Below are 26,670 nucleotides of genomic sequence, written 5' to 3' on the forward strand. Positions count from 1 at the left end.
TTTTTTTACTGTAATTTATATTTATGTCGAAAAGTATTAACGTTTTTAAAAATAGTTTTTACTATTTTGCCATCCATTTTTTATTACTTAAAATCTGAAATTATATTTCCATAAGCAGAATTATTTTTTTAGAATATGTGAATGTATAATAATTGAATTCCTTACGAGTAGTCGATTAATTATAATTTATAACTTATAAGGGTATTTAAAGTTTAGACGAGTGGTGTGGAATAGCACATTGGTATACCCCGCAAAATGTTAATCCACTACAACTCCGCTTATTTAAACTTTAACTACTTATAAGTACTTGTAGTTATAAGTTTTAAGTTGTTACTTATGTAGGGTGAAATGTGCGCACGTTGACCGTTTTTCCAATTTAGTCTTGGATTATAAGAGTAGAATATCGTGTTTTGGTCGGCCGCGCTACCTGCGTCACGATAATAATAATAAATATTATAATTATAGTCATGCCGAACAATAATAGTAGTTCGTAGATCTATTAAATATTGAAATAAATAATACTTAATACAAAACTATAATATAATTACTGTGGTAAACGTTTAATGACTACGTTTTTCTCAGAGCATATATGATTTTCGAATATTTTTCATTAATTTTTACTATAGTAAGTTGTTTTTTTGACAATATTTTTGGCGAAAAAAAAATCAAATTCTATTACTGTTATAATTGTAAGAATTTTTTTTTGCAAAACACTATGGGTAGCCGTTGTTTTTAATTACATACTCTGAACCATATTTTATGAAATATGTTAAAAAAAAACCGAACCATTTTAAGCTTTTATTTATTGTTATAACTTTTAAGCATTTAAAGTTACATAATTATGCTGTGGTGATGTGTCTGATACGGCGCAAACTTTTGCACTACTACTCCGCTCATTCCAACTTTAATATTTTTATAAATAATAAAACATCGGTTCAACAATATTTAATTGTAATACGGCAACACAAAGTTTAATGAAAAAAATATGCATATACTGTTTCGGCGTACGTGCAAATATATAATAATATGTACAATAGAAAAAATAATATGGATTATCCATTTTACAAAATAAAATTCTTCGAAATGCTGTAAAAATGTATAAGAAATAAACTAAGAAGTGCTGAGAATACGAACAAGCGTTTTACCGAGAAAACAAACGCCTCGAAAAAACAAATTGCCTCTCACGTTATATGGTCGAATAGTAATAACACAATAATAATAATATACATTTACCAAAGATCCGTTAACCCACCGGTGGTATTATTATTTTAACGGCGTCTTTGTATGGTGTATATATAATATATATGCATATGTGCATAATATTATACCTAGCGATGTATAGGTCAACGTTCTTGGCACGCGTTCGCATATTTAATATTAAAGTGCGACCAATGTGTAAATCGATTTATTATTGCCGTAGTTAATTTTATATTAATTTATGACTTTTCCGCAGTCCACACGGCACAGTACATTACTACGCCTACCAAACTTGGTGCATACCACATTACGATATTGCAATATTTTAATTATAGGTTTATACCACGATGACCCGTCTGTACCGCGTTTTGGCCAGTCGGTAGTGGTGGCGGGGGTTGGCTTACAGCCGCAATGGAATATTTGGCAAATTTATGCCTGCAATAAAGACCTTAATGAAAAGCCGGAAATATTCACAGATCCGGTAGTAGGTAAAATAAATAGGGCAATAAATTGTTCGGTATAGCTGGAAGACGACGAATATATGTTATAAATACCCATTGCACGTCGAACTGCGTTGTCGTCCAGGGAAGAAAAACCAAACTGAATAATATTATAAATGGACTTTGACCATGTTTACCCCCATTTTCCTTTTAAATAAAAATGTACTCAAATTCTGTTCTTTGAAATTGTTAAAGACATCTATAAGGGCCATATTTTCAACTATCTAGATTTCTTGTACAATTGAATAACTATACCACAGTTTCCATACAGATATATTTTTTTCAAATGAAAACCAACTGTTTTTATGGAAAATTGTAAGCAGATGACTTTATGGAAAACGTTTATATATCTAAATCAAAATTCATATGAGTAGTTTCTGAGTTATTTAAATATATATACTAAGGATAATAGTCCTTAAAAACAGTTTCACGCTTGCACAAAAATATAAACTATATATAATACTGATTGTAGTATTTTTATAGTCAGATAATTTTTGCAAATTCTAAAATGTTTATAATAATCCCCATATCTTCTAAACTTATTCAGTACTCGTATTGTCGTGGAACTATTATTCGTAATACACGAGTCACGAAGTTAAATACCTCTAAAATACTAGTTCAAATTTCTATTTAGGTAACAAATAAAAAAAAATTAATTTGATTAACAATTTATAGGGGAAATGAAGGTTATCATTTGAAAATAATTTGTCACCAGATAACGCATCACGCAAATGGTACAAATATCTAAGCATTTAAATTTATATTTACTTAAAACTTAAAAGTGATTCGAACTGAATAAGTTCGTAGTATAATATATTATACAACGTGAGAGGCCCCTAACGTCGGTTGTGGAAAAATCCGTCAAAATAGCATTACGTATGACTCGTGATTATTATCATACAGAAATAACGGATTCATCCCAACTCTCTGCCAAGGTTTTTCTGCATTTCTCAGTTTTTTTTTTGTGCATTATTCCACCCCGTGGATGGCTGGCCCTGTGATTTCCCGAAATCGGAACCGACTTGGGAATGTGACTCTTGGGATCCAGAAAATCCCCCCTCCCGGTGGTGGGTATTTTAATATAAATATGTAATGATATAATATCATCGTTTCGCCACGAATTCACTACCGATGTGTCATCATGCCATCACTCATCAGTGCCATATGAACGGTGAATATACTTTTGGAATTTATAGACATGTTTGAATAATTAATGACTGTGGATCGGCCATTATTTCGATGCAGTGGAGTGCTGTGGGCCGGATGACGCGACACTGCAATCGTGCAGAAACGTCGACGAACGATAATATTATTATAATATTGTACCCGTATTTTGGCGAGGAATATAACGGGACCGGAAACGATTTCGACTGCCACGCGTCCGATAATAACACGTACCTACCTACAAATAATAACGTAATTATTTATCAGCTATTAATCCGTCTTGTGGCGGCGGTTCGCGCGAAATGGGACGGCCACCGCAAAAATAATAATAATAATAAGTGGTACGCGCTCCGGTCCGGAGACAACGGCGCACGACCAGTTTGGCCTCCTTAAAATTCGATAACTGCATTCCTGCGCGAACCCGACGACGACGGGCAAACACACGGCCGACAGCCGCGGCACCGCAATCGGACGTTATTTGCGTTTAAATAATATTATATTAATAACGATATCTCGTTAGATGTATTAATGTTATATTATTATTACTATCGTACACAAATCAATAACGTTTAGTATTACGACCGCGCACGGTGTATACAGCGGGCGGCGCGTTTAAAATAATAATTCATCATGACCCGCGCCGGCCGCGGCTGACCGTTTTTCTTCACGTGTCCTATAATATTATAAATTATTTATGTACAGGTACTTGTTATTATTATGACCAGCTCGGGGCAGTAGGGCTAGAGTCTTAATACCCCGCCGGACGTAAGTGATGGAACTTTTTTTCATTTCAGAAGACACTTGGATGTATCGTTTTTGATTGCCCGTTTAATCATTTGTGTACACAGACAGATTATGCGAAAACAGTGGTGGACGATTGACGAATATGACAAATTACCATGTTCAATACACGATCAAAACTATTCGATTACTATAAGGTTTATGTTCTGACATTGTGTAGGTACCTACTAGGTTGATAAAAAACTACTGTGTTATGCTGATTTAATTAAAACAATACATTTTGTACGTTTGCTTCAAAAACGAGTTCTGAAAAAATGTTCTAAAAACTTGAAAAATATCATAAAAAAAAAAATTATGATTGTTGTTTTAAAACAAAAAATGACATTGCATCAAAATTCCCTCTCCACATATAACGTTTAAATATCACATATTATGAAATGCGATAACAAACCTATTGTAATATTATATGTTTTTATTGACCATTCGTGGGGACACCTTTTTGTCGGTCATCATTGCTGTTTTCCAGCAGTATAGTAAGTAGGATTGTCACGATGTAATATCGTTTACATGTTATACGCATAATAATTATTTACGTGGCCTATTAATAGTGTAGCCTACCGTGCAGCACATATTCTCAACGGACAGAATCGAATATTATTACGACGTCAACAAGCTCTCGGCCCTCCGTGGCCTATCGATTATTACTCTAAACGGTAAGGAACATGAACCAATTATTGTTTTACCCTCTCCCCACAGCTAATATATCATATTAATCATTTCGTTCTCCTTGGAAACAACTAAAAAAAAAAAAATTAAATGTAAAATAGTAAAAAAACATTGCTTAATTTCCATATTACCTACTTTAATACAAAGAGAAATCCGTTTAATCGATATTATCAACACAGATAACGAAGAACACGTTATTTGTTTATTTTACGTTAGTGCTGGAAATTCATTCGGCTTAAGGGTGAACGCGATGATAATCAGCTGACTTCATGTCATAGGTAAGTACCTACCTACACGAGTGCTTGATACAATGCATAAGTTGTGCTCCATTCTCAGCAAGTCACAAAACCGCTAGTTTCCCATTAAGGGTTAACACGTCGTTTCCAAGAGTTTTTCTCAAGATTTTCACAAGTGGTTTCTTTTTAAAAAGTTTTGGATGAAAAAAATGCGGGGTATTTGGAATATGTAAAAAAGAAATAGTAAGTATAACGCGGTGATCCGTCATAATATCTTAAGATGTATTACCTAATATAATGTACCATGCAACATTGTTATGATAAACGTAAAACACAACACATTTTTTTCAATCACGAGTCAATAACATCGCATTTTACAGAAACAGGAAACATGCTCATGTTGTAGGTTATTTGAATATTGAATGTCAACAATATATTTATTTTTTTAAATGGTTGTTCAACTAGAATAATTGTGAGTATTGTAAAAAAAAATGTTTATGTTGATTTATTTTTCTTTCTATTTATAAAATATAACTCATATAAATGCAAATACTTTTTTAGCGAAAGTCCATCAATATTATTATATTATCTACATAGTGTTCCGGAAAAAATATAAAAATGCAAACAAACACTATAAGAAAGATTGTGAGAATTACGTGTACAATGTACGTGTACAATGTACGCGTACATGGTAGTAAATTGAGTGAAACATGTATTGAGCTCTAAAATTGGTAAAAAAAAAAAAACGTAATAAAGCTTATATCTTTCTTCAAAAATATTGTCTGCATTTGTATTAAATCAGTCTTACGTCATTTCCTAACTTAAAATGAAAATGTTATAAAAAACATTTGATATAATTATATTATTTCAAAGTCGCGAAGATCATTAAATGTCAAATAAACATAGTTAGATCCTTATATATCCGTCCTTGTTTCCCTCTTTATTTGATTATAATTTATTAACTGAAACCAATTATATTATTACAATTGTTGTCGAGTACGCGTCCAGTCATTCGGCGCTATTGTCTGTGCGTGAGTGCAGGGTACGTAAACAAAGTGATTCTAATTTAGTGAATTGGTATTGAAACGTGCCTCGAAGTTTACGATGTGTATACACTGCAGAAGGCCTCCGAAAACGCGTAAAGCACGCGACACCTGTACACAGCATAATATATTTTTATTGATAAAAAAAAGTAATAAAGACCGTTTCGACGGACGAAATGTAAATAAATCGTTTTCGATAAAAAAAAAAAATACTTAAAGCAGAACGCTTTTAAATAGTCGTGATGGGTACGGGCACATGAAAACGGCCTATATATAGGTTCACGTGATTGAAAGTAAAACAGTAGATACCTGACACTGCGATGAGATACTACGTTTACCGGTGAACCGTGGTGGGGATCTGAGAGAAATTTCCCCGGGGGCAGTTGCGGGTCCCGGCCGTTTAGAAAGTACCAGTTTTCTGGAGAAACGATTTTCGTGGGACACGACATCGTTGTCGTATCGGCGGCATATGTGTACAGGCATTATAAATTATAATATTCCATCGAAGTATCGAAGTGCACACGTACACAACGTGTAATATATAAATCTCGCGTTGTGTGTGTACCTACGATTCCGGTTGCTTTCTACGCGGCGGCTAGCTATATATAGCGTCCTGGCACGCCCACATGGTCGACACATATACGCGACCGGTATGGAGGTCACATCCTTGAACCCGTTTCGGTGGGAGCTCGCGCCCGTCTTCTCGCCCGCATCCGGATTTAGGTTTCCGGAATATCACTGGCCGCGGTCAGGTCGGATATAGGCAAGTATAGGTAATACATTAGCCCGTTAAAATACGGATAAACGGCTAGCACGGTGTCCATTCTCTATTTGCCGGATTGAAAAAAAAATACGAAAGAGCGTTAAAGAATATTTTCGCGTTTTATTGGATTTCATGAATTATTCAATAACAATAACCATTGTGGTTTTAACGATATTGAAAAAATCTCAATCATCTTATAACGCTTTGTTTACCCGTCGAAAAACTGCAGACATTTCTATTTTCCTTCCTTTGAAAGTTAATAATGGCACAGGTACTAGGTACCCGGGAATTAGGGACGGCGTCGACAATAATGATTATTATTATTTATGCAGACGGATATTTGATATCAGCTAAGCGGCGAGACTATACTCTCTCCGTCCGTTGCTCTCTCTCTCTGTCTCTGTTCTGTCTCTGTCTCTCTCTGTGTGTGTGTCTCTCTCTCTCTCTCTCTCTCTCTCTCTCTCTCTCTCTCTCTTTCTCTCTCTTTCTCTCTCTCTGTATGTCTCTGTCTGTCTTTTTCTATATTTTTCTTGCACTCACTATTGCTCCGGGATAACGTAGGACTGATGACGTCACGGAATACATCCCGAGATCATTTTCGCGCTCGTGTGGGTACTGGCCATTTCATCAGGCCTTTCGTCTCCACTCGGATACGGATGTATACGGCTGCAAAACCAGATACGACTTTCTAGAACCATGGTCCTGGCAGATATTCTAATATTATTATCGTTACGGCCGTCGAGCTAATTGTACGAGACTAGTACACGATTTACTTATAGTTTGGAGTGAAAACGATCGTCGGTCGACGATAACAAGGCTGTGGTCGTCTATAACATTGGAGAAATGTTATAACTGTGTATTCATATCATTTATAGTATTCGAAGGTTGAACCTTGATTTTAGTGAATAGAGATACAATAAAATGTGAACACTAAGATAGGTTATATTGTGGTAGTTACTAGTTAGTATAACTGGTTATAACGGTTCAATCGTGTAAAAATATTGTAATTGTACCTCCGAACAAGATCTATAATAAATAGTTTAAATTTTTATGTTAAATTCAACAAGTGTCGCATTAAATCATTATCATTTTTTTTTAAGCTGAAAATAATAATATTAGCATCGCGAAATAACGATAGAGCCTCGAGGAATAAATCGAGAATACACGTGTAAGGTGAGGTAAATATTGTACCTATGATGTCGTGCAACGCGATCGAGTCTCTCATTCGTATAATTAATATTTCCTTGTTGTAATCGGTATTGTATATTTCACCACAGCCGCGGGCTTGACTGAAGTATGAGCGGCGTTCGTCTCCTTATTGGATCGTTGATATTTGCAGGTTTGAATAATAATTATTCGTGTTATGCACATAAAAGAGATAAAAAATCCATACCACAACGAACACGGAATAAACCATTCGGCAAAGTTATTATATTATACCTATTTAATATTATTGTAATTAATCACTGCAGATCGTATATGTTGGAGGTAAGTTGGAAAATCGTACGCGAGCGTGGATGATAAATTACCGGAAAAGTTTCGGGGGGAAATGAGCTCGTTGTGGAGTTAGTATTTTCCTCAGCCTACAATAAAACTGTGCACCGTGGTAAATGCAGAAGCAGTTACTGTATTTTGTTATATTAAATATTGTTAATACACCGTTGAGCCGAATTTGACCTAACCCAGTAGGCACGTTAATTATTATTTGGTTGTTTTTCGTGTTTTAAATGTCTCGGCGATTGTAATTATTATATTATAACCACAGTCGTCACTCATCACGCCATTTTTATGTTATTTTAGTGTTAAGGCAACAAAATCGTCTGTGGTGCTTACCTACATTATAACGTTATCTTTGCTTACTTTTTTTTTTTAGTAAATATCGAGGCTCCTGAAATATACAGCCCAAAAAAATCATACAGTCGGATATTGCAATGGGAGTAACCATTCAACGTAAACATTCAACTGCAGAATAGAGAATTCGTAGACTCATAGACCAAATGTATTTTAGACTATGCACAGCACAATTATTCGTGTTCGTTTAGGAGTAACACGAGTTTACCAGAACTTCACTCGCTTACTCCGTAGTCTCGTAATATACAAATTAATTTCTCACGTACACAGGAGATTAATCTCTTGAAAATTGCTTTACTATCAATTCTAATCAAAATACACGATTCGTAATCGAAGCACGCATACGAGAAATTTGACCATTTAAGGGAGGTAACACTCAAGGAGTGGGTAAATAAGCCACGAGGGACCCATGAATCCCGCATGTACAGGTGCGTATAACTTTAAAACGACCTACCAATTTTTATATGTGGTCAACTTAGTTACACCAAATGTAATTATGACAGTATAATACAAGTCGATTTTTATAAATCGTTTTTTTCAAAATGTTAGTTATATTTTGAAACTATAAAACATTCATTAATTTCTTAATTTTGGATGACTCTTTGTTAAATCGCTTACTTCTCTTTTGAGCCGATTTGAAAACATTTTAAATTTTACACTTTAATTTTATCAATTGTGTCTATGCCAATTAAAAAGCGATTGATGAAAATACGATTTATAATTTTTATTCTATTAGTATACTTTCCTGGTATTACTAGACAGTGTTATCATTCTTTTCGGTCTTAAAACAATAACCCGACCTTGAATGACTTAAACTTACTGCTTAAAATCGGTAGAACCTATGGGGGTTAATCGAATCGCTGCACTTCGTGGTTGAATTAATGAACATTTTTCCCCAATAAAAAAAGACTAATGTAATAAAGAAGAAATCCTGCAGGCGCATGCGAGTGGCCCAAAGGCGGTAAAAATAATTACAGGATTTGGGACGTGTAGCGGCGGTGGATGCGGTGAGGTGGTGGTGGCGTAACCGGACGAAAGTTACCGGAAGTTTCTATGCACTCACGCGCTCGGCCCTTGGCGACCGTTCTGGTTTCACCGGATTCGTCATCGTCATCGTCGTCATCGTCATCATCGTCGTCGTCGTCGTCGTCGTCGCTGGCGCCCGTGGCCGCGGCCGATGCATCGTCGTCGTCGTCGTCGTCGTCGTCATCATCGTCGTCGTCGTCGTCGTCGTCGTCATCGCTTGAGTTGGCCGGAGCAGGAGCAGCCGCGGCAGCGATGCTATTGGACTCGACAGCCTGCACGGAGGACGCGACAGCCGCGGCACCGTCCTCGCCGTCAGTCAAATCGTCGTCGTTGGGCACAGGCGACAGCAGCGTGACGGTGTGTGGTCCGTCCTGATCGGCGGACGCCGTGTCGTCCGAGCCAACGCCGTCGTCATAGTTGACGCTGGACACTGCGGAACCGTCGCCGCCCGCTCCGTAGTCCGACGAGTCGTCACTCGGTGACGACACGGACAGGCCCTGCACGGGAACCGCCGTGGTAGACGACTGTCCCAACACCAGAGTGCTAATCGAAGACGTCTCGTCCTCTTCGTCGTCATCTGTGATCATGCAATACACAAGAACAACAACTTCCGTTATTTTATGTCGGCGTACACGTATCAATAATATTAATAAATATTGCGACATCGAAGATAATAATTATCAATAAGAAATAATAATGTAACAAAGTAAGCGACTTTAGATATTTTATATTTACATGAAAATCTGACAAACCCGTATCCTCTCGGCAGCAAACATCGCGAAGTTTAAATTAATAGCATACTTAGGTACTAAGCTATAGTATTATATACACACCGGTTTCCTTTTTATATTTTGTTTTTACCTCTACACAAGAAAGTGTCCTTCTATATTATTATATTAATTACATACTTCCTTCGTCCTCGCCGTCGTCGCAGTCACCTCCATCGTCTCTTAACGTCTTCATCGCCGGATCGCAGCTTACAGCACGACGATAGTATATATCATAAAGTCGGTTATTGTAGGATTATATTATATAGGTACGTGTAGGTTACTGGTTTATTGGTATACTAACTTCGAGCCTTTTTTTTTTCGTCCTACCTCGAAAGTATCACTACGATCGGGATATTTTCTATGATCGAGATTCGACCCGTAGCCCAACCCGACCGTCAATCGGTGAAAAATAAATATTATTATTATGTGCCTCGTCAATCTTAGCCCTGCACACCATTACATTTCAAGTGAAAAGTTTTCTGAACTTTGACCAGTACACAATATTATATAACAAATAAATATGTATGTACCACGTGGTTTATATACTTACAGACCTTATAACACATGTATAGTGTACCGCTACTACATCACAATACCAACCGGTACATATTATAATATCACTATAACTGTATTATTATAATTGCACTACAGTCGGTTAGAATGTATTAGACCGATATAAATATATTAATAATATTATTATGCTCGTGTGGATTTATGTGCTTATAATAATAATAATAATAATAGTTTGGCGTCGAGTTAGTAGTATATAGATATTATAATATAGTGCGCGGACAGGAAACGCATATTAGATAATAATAATAATAATAATAATAATAATAGTAATAATATTTTAATATCATACTATAACGGAACCTTTTCCTGACGAAATTCCTTTTGCAAAGTTTCTGCGAGCTTTGGCAACATTTCACCACCACACACCATCCTGCAGGTATACATCACTACACCACGCACAGTATAAAGCGAAACACTAACGTTTATTGTGTATGTGTGGTGTGTGTATGTCAGTGTATGTGTGTGTATGTGTGTGCATAATATACCTTCACCGTTATTGTTTGTTTTTTTTTTTATTTCCCTTTACTGTATTCTGATGATTATTATTTATATTATGTTTTTTTACGCTGTGTAATAATAATAATGACAATTATGTACTCAGCGTGTGTACCAATAATAATAAGGTGTGGATTTAAATTATTAACATAATGTATTTTCAATGTATTCAAATCTGTTTATTTGCTGAAATATTTGCTATCACAGCCATGTTTTTTTAAACTTTTTGATAAAAAAAAATAATAATTCGTTATGACAATCAAAGATATTAATATTATAATAAATCTTACTCTATATTGAACACGAATTAACATAATTTTGTTTTGACTGTTATTAAATGATACACTATAATATTATTATATGAATATATATATATATATATATATATATGCATGTATGTATTCGTTATTCGAGTAGTTGTTGTTTGGTAACAAATTGTCGTAAATAAATATATATATTTTTATATATTATTATATAGGTATATATGTATAAAAAAAATTATAGGTGTAATATTATAGCGTTGAAATATTGAATTTCTAATATCTAAAATAAATTATTAATTAATAAATAAATAAATAAATAAATAAATAAAAACTTTAAATAAATAAGTTTTTGTTTTTACATTCTTAAATCTATGTCGTTGTTTTTTGTTGTTGTTGTTTTTTTTGTATATCAAAGTGTTTTTGATCGAGTCCGTTAAGTAGTGAGATGAGTTTCTCGATGTTGTTTTTCACATGTCATATACAATGTAAAAATGTGTGTACATAGATTTTTTTTTATGTACACATTGTCGTATCTTGATGTTATGTTTCTGTAATTGTTAGTCTCCCGCGGTCGATCGGGTTCGATCAACCTAAAAAAAACAAACAGACACACAATGCCAAAATTACACTCGTGTCATAGATTCCAATAGATGGCATATATAGGTATAGGTACGTTATGTGGCGTGCGACATGCTACACGTACATCAAAAATGTACCCACAGGGGAAAATGGAAAAAATCTGAACCAAAATTTGTCCTCGCCGGATCGATAAATGATGAGATATAAAAGGTAACGTAAGTAGTAAGTGGTATAGTGGTCGAAACCATTGTGGGAGATAATTCCGCGATGTTGCACGTCGAATAATAGTGACGTCTTACGAGACTCGGCTCAACACGACAGTAGACGCGAAGGTCTTGAAAACGACGTCGAATTTTATAAAAAAAACGACAATTGTTTGTGTATTATTAACGTTGCTATATGATAACGTTTTGTATAATATTCCTTAACGATCGGAGACGAATTTTGGCCGAATTTTATGCACATCGTTGTTGGTAATTTTAACTTAAATACATGAAATGATCAATAATGAATGAGCGGTAAGTGTAACATTAATGTCGTGGGACTATCTATCTATATATATATATATACATTTATATTACGGTGGTAGTATAAACGTATACATATTGATCGTCCTGTGACTGTTATGAAACTGTGGCAAAAGCAACATTATATAAAAATTACTATAAAACATAATTGTCATGTGTTTATGTTTACAGTTTTACATTGTTCACTGTTCGCAATTCGTTTTGGTAATATGTAGTGCTTTTGTGATGAATTCCGGTGTCAACGATCGAGAGTATTAATCATTGTTTATCGAGTCACCGTTATCAGGTGTGTAAAGCGAGCAAAGAAGAAGAAGAAGAAGAAGTAGAAAAAGATGATGAACAACGAAAAATAAAATAAAATAAAGCAAATAATATTATTATAAAAAGTGTGCACAACAGCGATTTTCTCAGCCACGTACCATTGCCGGGATGCAATTATTATTATGCCCACTTTGCAGGTGTTAACCATTATATAGGTATATAGAGACGCGTGCGCTGCGGCGACAGAGATCGTGACCGAGATCGGATTTTATCCGTACGAAATTGCGGGAAACGCATTTATTTATTTATCGGTTTTCGTGTTTCTTTTTCTCGTGGACCGATATTGCAACGTGCACGGCGTATATCGTACGTTCGGTACGTGAAATTTCGAATCGCAGCAGAAAACGGTGGTCGACGAGAAAACGAACTGGCGAAATCGTCGAAACGTTTGGCACTCTCGGCGGGCGATCGGGTGGGCCGGTGTTTCCACCGTCCGCTTCCATTATCCGCCTTCCGCGAACTTCCCGAATCGATTTGATTGCGTGTCGTCTGAGCTGTTCGACAAACTGGAAACGAATATCGATCCGATCGGATGGACACAGCGCACGGTTGAGCCGACGTTTTAAAATTGTTTTCGGTATAGAATAGTAGGTATTTACAAACAACCGAGACCGTTTTTGATCGGCTGCACTCGCAGCAGCAAAATCGATCGTTTTCAATGGTCGCCGAAAAGTCGCGCAAGTCCAACACTTATATGTTGGAGTACGGAAGGATACGCGTACTTAATTTTTTTAGATAAAAAATCAACATGTGCGCGTTGTAGGGTCTCTAAAAGTGATCTATCTAAAAGTGATAAAATCCAGGAAAAAAACTTCGACCCGATGTACAGACAGTCGAAAATTCCTAAGTTTCGAGCGAAATGAGGTGAGCAATACATTGGTACGTGGCGAAGAACAATTGAGTGCCGCGTAAAGCCGGGTTCACACCATGGTGCGTGTCGCGTTGTGTTTTGTACGTATAATATAGGTAACAACATTTTGGTACCCAACACGTTTCCTACAAGTTGAATATTATAATATTCAACTCTAGACGACACGGTGTAGTGAGAACCCGTCTTAAAGCTATTTTTTTTTATCATTTCCTCTGACGGTGCAGCATTCAAAGGCAATAGAATAGATTGTCGAGTGACGCTCAATCGTGGTTATATTATATTGTGATATTATATTATGGCGTACGTGAAAAAAATAATATTATTTAATTATGTAAATCAAAAATCATGACTGACCTCCGAGGATGTCTTCGAAGAATCGGTCGAAGTAATCGTCGTCTTCGTCTTCATCATCGTCGTCATCGTCGTCTCCACCGGAACTTGCAGCTGGGGCAGCAGTGGCGGTAGTACCGGAAGTTCCGGAAGCTGCTGCCGACGGATCGGAGGCGCCGTTGGCGGCGTTTGCGCTGGCCGGTTGTGGCACGACATCTTCTTCCTCCTCGTCATCGTCATCGTCGTCGTCGTCATCATCATCTTCCTCTTCCTCGTCGTCGTCGTCGTCGTCGTCACCGGTGATGTCCAAGTCGACTACGTCGTCGTCATCATCGTCATCGTCGTCGTCCTCGTCTGTGGACGCTTCCGGTGCGACAGCGGCTGGCGCGGACGGCTGAGCCACCGGAACCGATTCGGAAACGGGTGCCGGTTGCACAGCGGCCGTCTCGGCCGACTGCCGGCCACTGTCTGGTGATGTGGCTACCAGCTTGTCTGCCATCTCGGATGGAGCCGCGTTCGCATGGTGATGTTCTTTTTCCGGTTCGGAAGTCGAGCTGCTAACGATGGGTGACGAGCTGGCGCTGTACATCAGCGCGCAGCATCCCAGACTCACGATCAGCACCCATTTTATCATCTGCAACACCATCGCGGCACAAATAAACACGCTATGTCGTTATATATATATATTATATATACACACCCTCACGATGATCTACGCTATGATAATACTATTATGTACACGCCGGTAGTTCGCAGCGCCCTCCCCCCCACCAACATCGTGGTTGGGGCTCGGAGAGCACCGCGTCCGAATAAAGTATTTTTCCAAAGTACCTATAGAGAGTCGAGACCTTGAAAAAAAAACCGTGTTCTCGTGGTTACGACCACGGTGTCCGAGATATATACGAACGTTGTGCAAGTCAAAGACATTCATGTATGTGTTTCGAGAAGAGGACATCGGTATTTCGAGTTTAACGGTTTTTTTTTGTTTGGTCGACATTTCGTTAAGCCGTCACCCGGAAACGTGGTCGAGGTACGCCACTGACCTACACGCGCCGTCCACGACATCGACCCGAAACTGGTTCAAGTGTATATTCGAATCGTTAAATAATAATTATTATTATTGGTATAAATTCACCTTGAACCTTGGTGCGTTCCCAGAACGCCGCGAACAAACCCGTCACATAACCACCACATTGTGTGTACCCTATTGCTATATAATATATAAATATGGTAACATTTATAATATATTTACTACGCCACTACGTCTACTTATGCGTTTTTTCTTTTTTTTCACCAACTATTATTTGATTTACATTGTACCATATGATATATAATATACATATAGGTATATTAAGTATACTTAGGTTGGCGTAAAAAAATAATATATATAAATAAAATAAAACACCAAGCTAAAAACAAGCGCCTTCGGTTTACCCACTCGTACGATGAAAACCTGGAAAAGCGTTTGTGCAATCCCAGAACCCACGGGTGGAGGAAGTTATACAAGAAGTAATAATATTCTCACCGATAGATTGCGAGAAGGAGGCGACTTGACATCGCTGATCTCATTAGGGACACTAATGGAGATCGTGGTAGTGTCCAAGGGTCGTTTATTATATTTCTCATCCTGGATCGTATACATCCTAAAATATTTAGGGTAATCTCAGTCCGAGTCTACACGCCAAATTAAAAAAATATTATTATTTTAATTTAATTTTTGTCATTTCTCGAACCGCTGACTTTGGCGTTTCGGTTATTCGACACGATCTTCCGCAGTAAAATATTATCTATTTGTTTGTTGTGGCTATTATTGTTGTTGATCAACGTGTACGAGTTTAAAATATATATATTTATTTCATATGAATTATCGTATTGGAAAAAAAAAAAAACAAAACACTAACCTTTGAAATGTGTTAATTAAAACGTCTTCTGGGCGTCAGTAATTTCCGCACTACGGAATTGATTTTCGGTTTACGATCCGAACAGCAGTCGCGAATCGGTGGAAAAAAAAATTATAACTCGCAACACTCTGCGTAATGGCACGCACGCACGGTATATCTGATGGTAAACGCACGCGAATCAGCAAACCGAACACACTGCAGCAGTTGTACTACTCTCCGACTATTCAGTCAACTCTTAAATGCGCGTACTGAGCTTCAGCAATTGACTAAAAGAGTAGTTTAAACTTAGAAGAGCTATATACCGGAGAAGGTGCCGTTATAGTTGATGACCTGCGCCGTGCCAAGTGCGCGCCAAGAAGACTTTCCCTAGGACGTGGTCCCCCTCCCCTTCATCCTCCCGGCAGCCATAGAATAGTGTTTTTTTTTTTAAAGACAAAAATCGTCGGCTATAACACACACACACACACATTCATGTCCATCTATAATTTTCCAATGTGAAACTCATTTTGTACATCCTATTTTATAGACCTCCGTTTGCATTCCAGCTGCCCAAAATCATCACGGTCGTACGTCCGCGTCCGTATTACACGTAATTATTATTATATTTTATTGAAGTTTTTTTTTTTTTTTTAATATAATTATTATTTAAGCGTCGTCATCTGATAGGAAACATAATATAATATTATCTACCACAAATATAGTTACGATGACAATATTATTTTCGTATGGTGAAATATTAAAACTTTTACTGCTTCCGAATAATCATTTCACCAAGTCAATAACATAATATAATATTCCGTCGTTGTTATATATAAGTATTTATAATTTATATGTAGTAGTTATATATATAAATTCGAGTTTATTCTGGTGACCTTGGTCATTGAAACGTCTAGAGATGTCATATTATTAACAGTATCGGTTATTTTACAGTTAATATTTAAAAAGTCAAAAAATAATAACTATTATTGACGTTTACAATATTATTGTATTCGGGATGACGTGGTATTCAACAGGTTGCAACGGGATTTCTAAATTAAATAATAATTGTTAATGAACGCAATTATTATGCTAATCAAACGTACCAAATACCTATTAAGTTATATTTTGTTTATTCCGGTTTTTGACGATTGCTGTCAATCGTACGGTAACATTGCTTATCAATGCTAACTCACTGTACTATATAGTAATCTGCATTTAGCCCGCGGTCTCTAACGTAACACATTACCGTTTAAGCTGCCGTGCACGGTGTATATTAGGTACTAGATGCACAACAATATGACACCTGTACCTCTCTGTATGTTTAAATTATATTTTTTTATGATTCTATTGTCACTGAAATACTTTGAATGCAAGATATCTCTTGATTTTTATCGATTTTATATCTTAATGCTCTTGCCTTTGCTATTTATCACTAATTAGTATTATTAATTTAACGGGTATGTTTGTATGAACATTATTTTATAGCTTATCACAGACATAATAAATGTCACTCGCCTACTAAGTACCTACACACATGCGTTACACCTATAATGTATTATTTCCAACAAGGTATGCGCATATTCCGTGATAATTATTTTAATCTATTTTGAGCGGAGTATGATTTGCATACAAAACAACGAGTTATTTTTGAAAATATCCATATGACTTGTTGTTACTTAGGTTTACTGTATACAAGGGGGTCCTGAGGGAAGAACTTTGTTGGTTGTACAGGTACCTACTATACTTGTATTTTGCCAGAATCAACAAATGTTATATTTAGGTAAGAATAGCACACCAAAAGAGCAAAGCTGTCGAAGAGAGGAGAGAAATACGCCAGCGTCACTCTAAACTTTTTAGTAGTACGAATACTCAAGTAGGTCCTCGAAATTTAATTATTATACATGTCATATTCATATACTCACAGGATGATTTATTAAAGACGTTCGCTAAATCGTACAGTGGAGCTACGCAGTTTCTATTACGTCACTTTAAACCAACCATGAAATAATAAGCTTGTTTTGTGAATAATCTAATGTGTACCTAATATATGAATAATTTACTTGATCTTATTAATGTTACAACAATTTACATCAATGGTAGTAATGTAGTATACATATTATTATTATGTATAATACATGTCTTCTGTAAAAAGTATATGAAATTAAAATACGATGTGTACAATCAAATTTTTTTTCAGCTTTGTGCATTTTTATGAATTTATAATTATTTACTAACGCACTAGCTAACCTTCCAAAACTCAATTTGAAATTATTCTATAGCATTTTATTATAAAAAAAAAAACTAAAAAGCTACACAAGACAAATACATTCAACTATTTAGAGACTGATTAATAAAATATGAATGTGAAATCAGTGAATCATACTATAATTTGTATGTAGATCAGAACCAAATTAAAAAATATAAAAAAGTAAAGATAAGTTCATATATTAAAGTATATTTTGTTTAATAACTGTTATGCCTAATTAAGATTAAGGTTACGTATACAAATTATTATATTTCTTAGCCAATTTTTGCTGCGGCTTTTCTAAAAATAAATTTTTTTCTCTGTTTTAAATTGAATTTATTATTGTAAAAATGAATAATATCAAATTAAATATTGAAGTGATTTTATTATTATTTTTCATTAATTATACGACAGTAAAAAAAATCCATAGAAAAACAATTATTTTGAAATGATGCACTTTATTATTAAATAAAAAATAAATTTTAATATGATTTTAATAATATAAATAAACAGTAAACAGTTGTTTAAATAAAAAACAAGTCATAAATATTTTGTATAGATAAATGTTTGTAGTTAATGCAAACAAAGTTGAACAATGAAACCTATTCTGAAAAAATAGCCCTTATATTATTGCATTTTTCATGGACCTATAAATTATTATGTACTCGTAGTAAAAGAAAATCACTTCTGTTAAACTCGAAGATTACATTTAAGTCCTATATGTTCGATTTGTTCTCAATGATAATAATAAAAAAGACGAAGTCGATATAATTTAATTTTACCTATGACTCAACCACATTGCGATCAATCATATTAAAGTATAGAAAAACACATGGAATGTATTCCGTATTTTTCCATACAACATTGAAGTTCAAATGGCAATACACATGGATCGAATTTAATATGAATACCTAGTTTTATACAATTATTTTGCAGAAAACGGTTATTACTCGGATATTCCAACTATCGTGGAATAAAATATAACATACCTAATAATATATTATCTATTATTTCTACTTATTACTACATATATGTAATTGCCTAAACTATTTTTCTGATTGATTGTATAATATGTATAGAATGACCTGTTTTAGAAGTTTCAAGTATTGTACAGACAATATCCATACATATAATAACATATTTAATATAATATACTTATCATATATCATACACAATACCAGTTCTTATACAACTTTTGTTGTAAAGTGGCCCCTAGAGTGTGGGATTATTTTTATATCATCAAAATCATTCAAATAATAACGAATTTTTTTTCTTAATTACATAATATATACCAAAATTAAATTGTTGAACGAATATTAATAATTCACACTAAATATATAGTTATTTACACATATATTTGTAGTTTCTTAAAATGCATTTTATAAGAGTAAATTATTATATTCCCTTTTCACAATTTTTCTTTTTTAACGGCTGTGTAAGTCTTGTAACAGTTATAATATTTAATTACATAATATTGAAGTTAAAATGGTATATTACGTTTATCATTGTTGATAGGATAAAGTAAGATATACTTTTTCAATTTGCAGAGAAAATGTATTAAATGACAGACCAAACTTTTCATACAGTTTTTAGATTATAATAGGAATGAGGAAAATATTAAAATAAAATCGGCACACAAATGTTTTGTTGATTTTTCATTATTATTGTAACACTAAGGACTCCAACAAAATATTCATGTGGCTTATTACTAGTAAATATAGCTCTCCATTTATATTCTCTTTTTTCTATAGTTAAAACTAGAAATCTATAAACTATGGATAAGGGTCTAGGGTGTCTAGACCGTGACGTGTTTCTAAAATTTTTAACAGGATGTCATCTATACATCCAAGAAATATAACTCGTTATTGTAAATTTGAATTGCATCATTTAATAATTTATATTACCTTTCTATATCTCCCGTTTATGTCATACATGATCATTTAAAAATGAGATTTTGAGTGTTTGAAATTGCTGAAAATATAAATTGAAGAAATAAAAAAAGTATGATTTATTTTATAAATTGTATTAAATTTTGTTTTATTATTATTAACTGCAGCTATAATAGTTGTTGGATTGAAATAATGTATTGATTATTATGGTCTCAAAAATAAATATTATTTTTACTATGAATTGTTATTTAGTGACTAAATGTTAATCATATTCATTTTATTTTTTATACTAATGTAATAAAAAAAAATCAGAGAACCGTAAAAGGGGACCCATCGATTCCACAATTAGAGCATCCTGTCAGCCAGTACAGGTATATTACTACAAATCACAATTTATTGAAACCTAATTTTTGCATTTTATACTTTTAACCAGTACCCATAATGTTGTATTTTTAAATGAATGTTTAGCAAAAAACTCGAATATTTAAATTAAATACAACATTATTTAGCTTTATGATGGGTTAACTATATAATTTGATTCCGTAATTTTAGTATGATTTATTCAAATTCCTACACGTTCCGGGAATTTCCAAGAATTCATGTCTCGTTTTATTCCTCGAATTGCCCATTTCAGTTTATATATTTAATTATGTGAGAAAATTAAATTTCTTTTGATGTACGTGTATCAAAGTGTATTATATTATTTGTTATTATTTATCTATTATTAAGGATTTAAGTAAATTTAACCATAAACGAATGTCATCATTCTGAATGCAGAAATATCATTTATAATTCTAAATATAAATTGCTTAAATAGATATGAAAGCTTAATGTTTATAAACACTACCTGCAAAAAAAACAGGTTTATGAATTACCTATAATATAACAAGAGTAAAGTTGTTAAATGTATTTTAAGTTTTAAACAAAACAAATAGAATAATCGACTAAAAGTTACAACTTACACTGATAACATATTAGAAAATACATATAATAGCATTAATACCTTACAGGCTATATAATTGAACTCATAATATCAGTGGCCAACGAGAAACGTGGAGTTGTCTGAATGAAACAAACTTAAATTTTAAAGAAAAAATTACCCATATGGAATTCAAAGAAAACGTAGAAATTCTCGTCGTTCTCTGAACAGTTGTTTTGCAAATCAAAGTCATTGTACTAACCTTGTAATTATAATCAATTTTTTGGATATTTGCCGTGTTTCATAGTATATTTTATAATAATTATTGAGTGACTTGGTGAATGGACGTCCGTACAATGATTGATGGTACAGAGTATATATTTTTGTTGAAGAAACGGATAATAGTAAAGTATTTTTTTGTTAAATAGAAAAAACTGTTATATTTGGTACAATTCAGCTACACAAAACATTCATCCGTATCATGTGAGTATGTGGCGACTGGGTAAGATTATCTGCAGAATCCGTTTACCGAAAGAAAAAAATGCCCTAATGCCATTCCCTACGAAATGGTCAAACTCTGGCTACATTAAAACACGAGTGTATTGATGTCATAAATCATGTGTCCGAAAGGTAATTTGAAATGGTATTATGCTCGCCAGCAGCAGTAGGTACATATTTATTGTCACAAACTGTACATCAAAGTTTAAAGCTGAGTTACCATACAGGGTGATTCATCGACGATACTCACACCTCATTTTTACCTCTATAATGAAGTTATTCAAATTATAAGTTTTGGAATTTTTAAGTAAATTTAAGGAAACAATCTTTTTCATAGTAATTTTTTTAAGGCGATATTTTTTCCGAAAATATTTGTGCATGTAATCGAGGAGTTTCTGAGTTATTACAATATGTATAATAATGAAACTATACTTTGGATAATAGTTCTTCAAAATAGTTTTAAAAAGTATGAAGTATATCTAATGATTAATCTAGTTGATACTTATCATACTCAGATAATTTTCTCGAATTAAAAAATGTTTAAGTTTAGTACTAATCTGGTAGTAATTTTTAAATCATTATGTCTCTTATATCTCCTAACGTATTATCAATTATCATGGACTATAATTATATTTAGTACCCAAAGCTATATAATTCAAAAACTACTCGTAAGAGTTTCGATTTCACAGTTTTCAAAAACGTAATCTGATTAACTTCAAAATGAATAAGAAAAAATAATATAAGTAATGATAAATGATCTAAAACAAAAGTTGGTAACGCCGCAGGTCACTTCTTAAACTGTATAAAACTCTATAAGTATTTGAAAATGTGATCTCTAGACTTAAGTATACATTTTTTAACTTAATTTTTTTATATAGACTATCTATTACAAAAATGGAAATATCATCTTAGAAGAATAAGAGGGGAGAGGCTTAATGCCAACGAAAGTACTTCAATAGGAATATAGCGAGTAGTTATAACTACTACATTTATATTATTATAATATATGTACAAATGTACGTAAGCATACTAAAAATTCTAAAAACCATAATTTGAAATATTCATTATTAAAGAGAAAATCTGGTGATCGAGTGTTTGGCGTATCATCCTGTATGTTTTGATATAGACGCGTACAGTAATAATATGAAATAATATACGTATTATCCTTCATAAAAACAATATAACATATATTACATATATTATGACGTGTTTATAAATCCTCAATAGGTTTATTGTGTTTTGTGTGATACATATTTGATGTGTAAAGTTTGTGTTGCCACCGCCCAGTAGTTATCCCCAAAACTGAATCGAACGATTAGCGGTGCCATATTCGTTTAATATAGTTGGTTTACTCGTATATTTTCGCGCGTGGAATATTTAATAATAATACGTCAACATCACTCGGAAGAAAATCATTAAAACGTCACGCTTCGTGTTTAGGTTTGTATATGCATACCTTTAGTGAAGACGAGTCGTGAGGGGGTGAGCTGCATTCGTTGTACGCATAAGAGGAGGGTGAAAGTGTACCGAGCTGCGTAGGTATAATACGGTTGTCGGCGACAAAAAAAAGAATAATAATAAATAAAAGCGAAATTAAAACATTGGCAAGTATGGGACCTATTCCCTTTTTCGAAGATTCACTCAAAACTCTCACGTGAAGGTGTACGCATATATCATATAATGATATTATTATTATTATTGTTATTTTTATAACAACATCATAATATACACAGCATTATTATTATAACAACATAATAGTATGCACAGTATTATTATTATAAAATATCGATTACACATGTTACACCTATTCAATGTGTTCGTCGTAATATTCCGTGAATAATCGATTTGATCGTTATACCAATATTTGATCTATTGGATTTGTGTTTTCTCTTCGCCGTTATTTATCGGAACTCTGTATTGTACCCATATAATTTTATTACCACGGTCGTATAATCAACAATATCATTATGGACAGATTATAAGGAATGATATTGTATATTCATTCTGACAACACCCGAGCAGAGGACGCTGATGGAAACTGGTCCAGTTCGTTTATTAAGAGTGCAGAATGATTATGCAATTTAAAATACCATTATGAATCATGAATACCAATAAACCATAACAATGTCCATTAAGATATTAATATTGGTATCATCAAAATTAAAAATATTAATCAAGTATATTTAAGCACACACTACACCTAAACAATTTTAGAATTATTACAGAATGAGAAAAATAATGAATTGGCTGAATTAATTCTCGATATACTAGAACTTGACATATTTTAAAAACTATACCAAAGAAATCGTACTTTGTTTTATTCTAAAAGAATTAGAACTGTACAAATTCATATAAATAGACGAGTTATAAAAAAATGTGTAAATAAAACTGTGCAAATTCAAATACTCAAAGTGTATGTTGTGTAAAGTTAATTACATTACAATATACCTGCACGGCTGCACATTCCACAACATTTTAGGCAAGCACTGATACCGGATGTATAATCAAATATCAACGTAGGTTATTCATTTTATAAAATAAACAAAACAATACAATTAAATTAAATCTGACCAAAAATGATGTGTAAGTTCGACTGAAAAAGAAACTAAACAATGTAAGTATGTATAATAAATTAAAAACCAACTTGATAAAATAAATATCATACCGTTTAATGACCCAGGCATCGATGTTTTTCGCATGAATAGTAAAAAAAATATTAGTAGCTCAAATGAAAAAAAAAAATGAATATTAATTCAACAAAATATATTGACATAGTTTTCCTGCCCCCTTACCTCTGTATTCCCATAGGTACATGATGTATATATTTTTATTACATTAAATATGCTATTAATAAAAAACGCTGTTAAAAATGTACGAGTCCTTCAAAATATAAAAACTAATTTAAAAACTAAAATGTGATATCATTTTGGAAAATATTTGATTTTTTTATTCGTTATACCAATCATAATATATTACATACTTGTTTTTTATAAATGCATTATGCATATAATGTTACAACTTTGGGTAGTAATCTTTATTATATTACTTAATCAAACTTTAGTAACAAATATGAACAATTTTCGGTTAAAATTTAAAAAAAAAACACTACAATGATTTGGTTATAAAAAATATATAAAACATTATGGCATGATTCGTTGATAAATTAATATATTATGCGTAATATAAAATATATTTTGTAAAATGTTCATGTATTGGACCATTATAAATAGACTTTATACGTTTTGAAACTACGAAATTTAGTAATTTGTCAAACACATTTTTAATGGTGATGTTTCAACTGTTTGTTTTATTATAATCCTAAATAATACAACACCAAGTAATCAATAATGAATAAATTGAATTACGGGAAACAAATTACTGTACAGAATATATATTATATATATATTTAAGACTCAAGGGATTTTTTTCGAAAAATGGAAAAGTTTGAGAGTCATACGAGTCATGACTGGAATATTTTATCGAATAAAACATAAAATTTGGTTTATTCTTCGAGAATTGTATCGTACACTGAACTACACAAATATGGGTACTGAATATTGAGTAATTTAATTTTTTTCGTCACTCTAACTTAACCTCATGATATCATATTTTTCAAAGGCGAAAAACTTTAAAAGTTTTGAAGAATTTTGTAGGACAAAATTTAATTTTATTAAATAATTAAGCGACGTGAAAGCTTACATTAATTAAAATTAGTAATACCCAACAGCTAAATAAATTATTAAGTTAATAATGTAATACTTAAGTTAAAAAGTAAATGATACAGTTTCGACTTAATGAATATTCAAAAACAGAATAGAAATTATTAAGAAAAAATATTAAAATAATGGTTTTTTCAGCAGTTTAACACTGTAGATAGTAATAAATAATATTTATAAAATGTAACTATGATAACAATTTAATTACGGAAACAATGTTGTTATCTTGATAATATTAAAAGCGATCATATTTTTTAGTTATGTATAATTGTGGGGATACAATAATATTCAGTATTGAGTTATATTGTGTATGGTAGCGAGCAGTAACTATATTTCTAAATAATGGTATTCTTCAATCAAAAGTGTGATTCAAGTGATTAAATTAATATCGAGTTTAAATTAAAAATAAATATACAACCAAAAACTATTATAATATATTATGTGATATTATGTACTTACAATATACCACTATAATGCCCTATAATTAGCAGCCCAAACTATATGTTTAAGATTTAAGAATATTGTCTGTCTTTGCCGCGTAAACCATTACGGGAGTAAATATTTTGTATTATTGGTTGTAAAAAATGTTGTTGTCTTATTGAACTTTGGTAGACACAACAGATCTGATATTTTTTTTTTACAAAGGAGTTTCAAACTTTGATTTTTTTATAAAAATTGTCATTTTAGTTTTCTATTATTTGATATTTATATACGAGTTTAATTAGGTATATCATATTTTACACATAATAACGGCCATTTTTGGTTCGTTCATCTCACTTTTCATTAAATTTTTTTTTAAATAATTCACTTTTATAGATATTATCAATAACACAAATATGTTTGTAAGTATCTTCATAGTACTACAGTAGTATTTTTAGTATGGTAAATTTCTAATTAGTTTGTAGGAATTTGTCCGAGTGTGTATGAAAGCCATCAATGGGATTTTTTTTAACCGGTTAAGTTTCTATTAGCGGTTTTTTGACATTTTCAACAGCTTGGCAGAAAACCGGTAAATACGGCAAATTTTGCAAATATGATGTCCACCAGAAAAATTCTATACGCGCCTGACAAAAGAAAGCGAATATCATATAATAATTAAAATAGGTATAGGTATGTACCTATTCGAGTTATAAATTATTTTTGTCCCATTTCACCGCATCATCATCGTATCGGAAATTGATTAGACGGCGACCAAAGATCGAACACTGTAAAGTGTAATAGGTATAATAATATTATTACGAACACGGTATTTTTCTTTCTTTTTTTTTTATTCTTTTAAGTATAAAAGTAATATTCATGAGAAAGTTTTACATTTTTTTTACAAATGCCCCAGGCTCTCAACCACGCGTTAATAAAATTGGATTTTTATTGAGCCGATTACCTTGCAATGTATATACATATACCTACGTGTAGCATATATTTTGTCAGAGTAGGTAGCCATAGTATAATATTAGGTGTAAAATAATTTTTGTCATTAAATGTAATCCATTCTAATGCGGTGCTGCGTAGGTTGCTCCATACTTAATACATCATAATATTGTTATGTG

General features: G+C 33.0%; 1 protein-coding gene across 4 annotated transcripts in view; it reads right to left on the bottom strand.

The window, feature by feature from the left end:
• Nucleotides 1-16,181, bottom strand: part of LOC111034449 (dentin sialophosphoprotein-like) — a 35,126-nt gene extending 18,945 nt beyond the window's left edge. Inside the window, exons 1-4 of one of the 4 annotated variants that reach the window (XM_022315705.1) lie at nucleotides 15,878-16,181; nucleotides 15,502-15,619; nucleotides 14,001-14,610; nucleotides 9,264-9,824 (exon numbers count right to left, since the gene is read on the bottom strand). In XM_022315705.1, the coding sequence (XP_022171397.1) occupies nucleotides 9,264-9,824; nucleotides 14,001-14,610; nucleotides 15,502-15,618 (1,288 nt within the window). In that variant the 5' untranslated portion in view covers nucleotide 15,619; nucleotides 15,878-16,181. The remainder of the gene's footprint in view (nucleotides 1-9,263; nucleotides 9,825-14,000; nucleotides 14,611-15,501; nucleotides 15,620-15,877) is intronic. The other 3 variants (XM_022315707.1, XM_022315706.1, XM_022315708.1) reach the window with 3 other exon arrangements.
• Between the last annotated feature and the right edge of the window lie 10,489 nt (nucleotides 16,182-26,670).

Source organism: Myzus persicae, unplaced genomic scaffold, assembly GCF_001856785.1.
Source record: "Myzus persicae strain clone G006 unplaced genomic scaffold, MPER_G0061.0, whole genome shotgun sequence".
In the NCBI taxonomy this organism is placed as follows: domain Eukaryota; kingdom Metazoa; phylum Arthropoda; class Insecta; order Hemiptera; family Aphididae; genus Myzus; species Myzus persicae.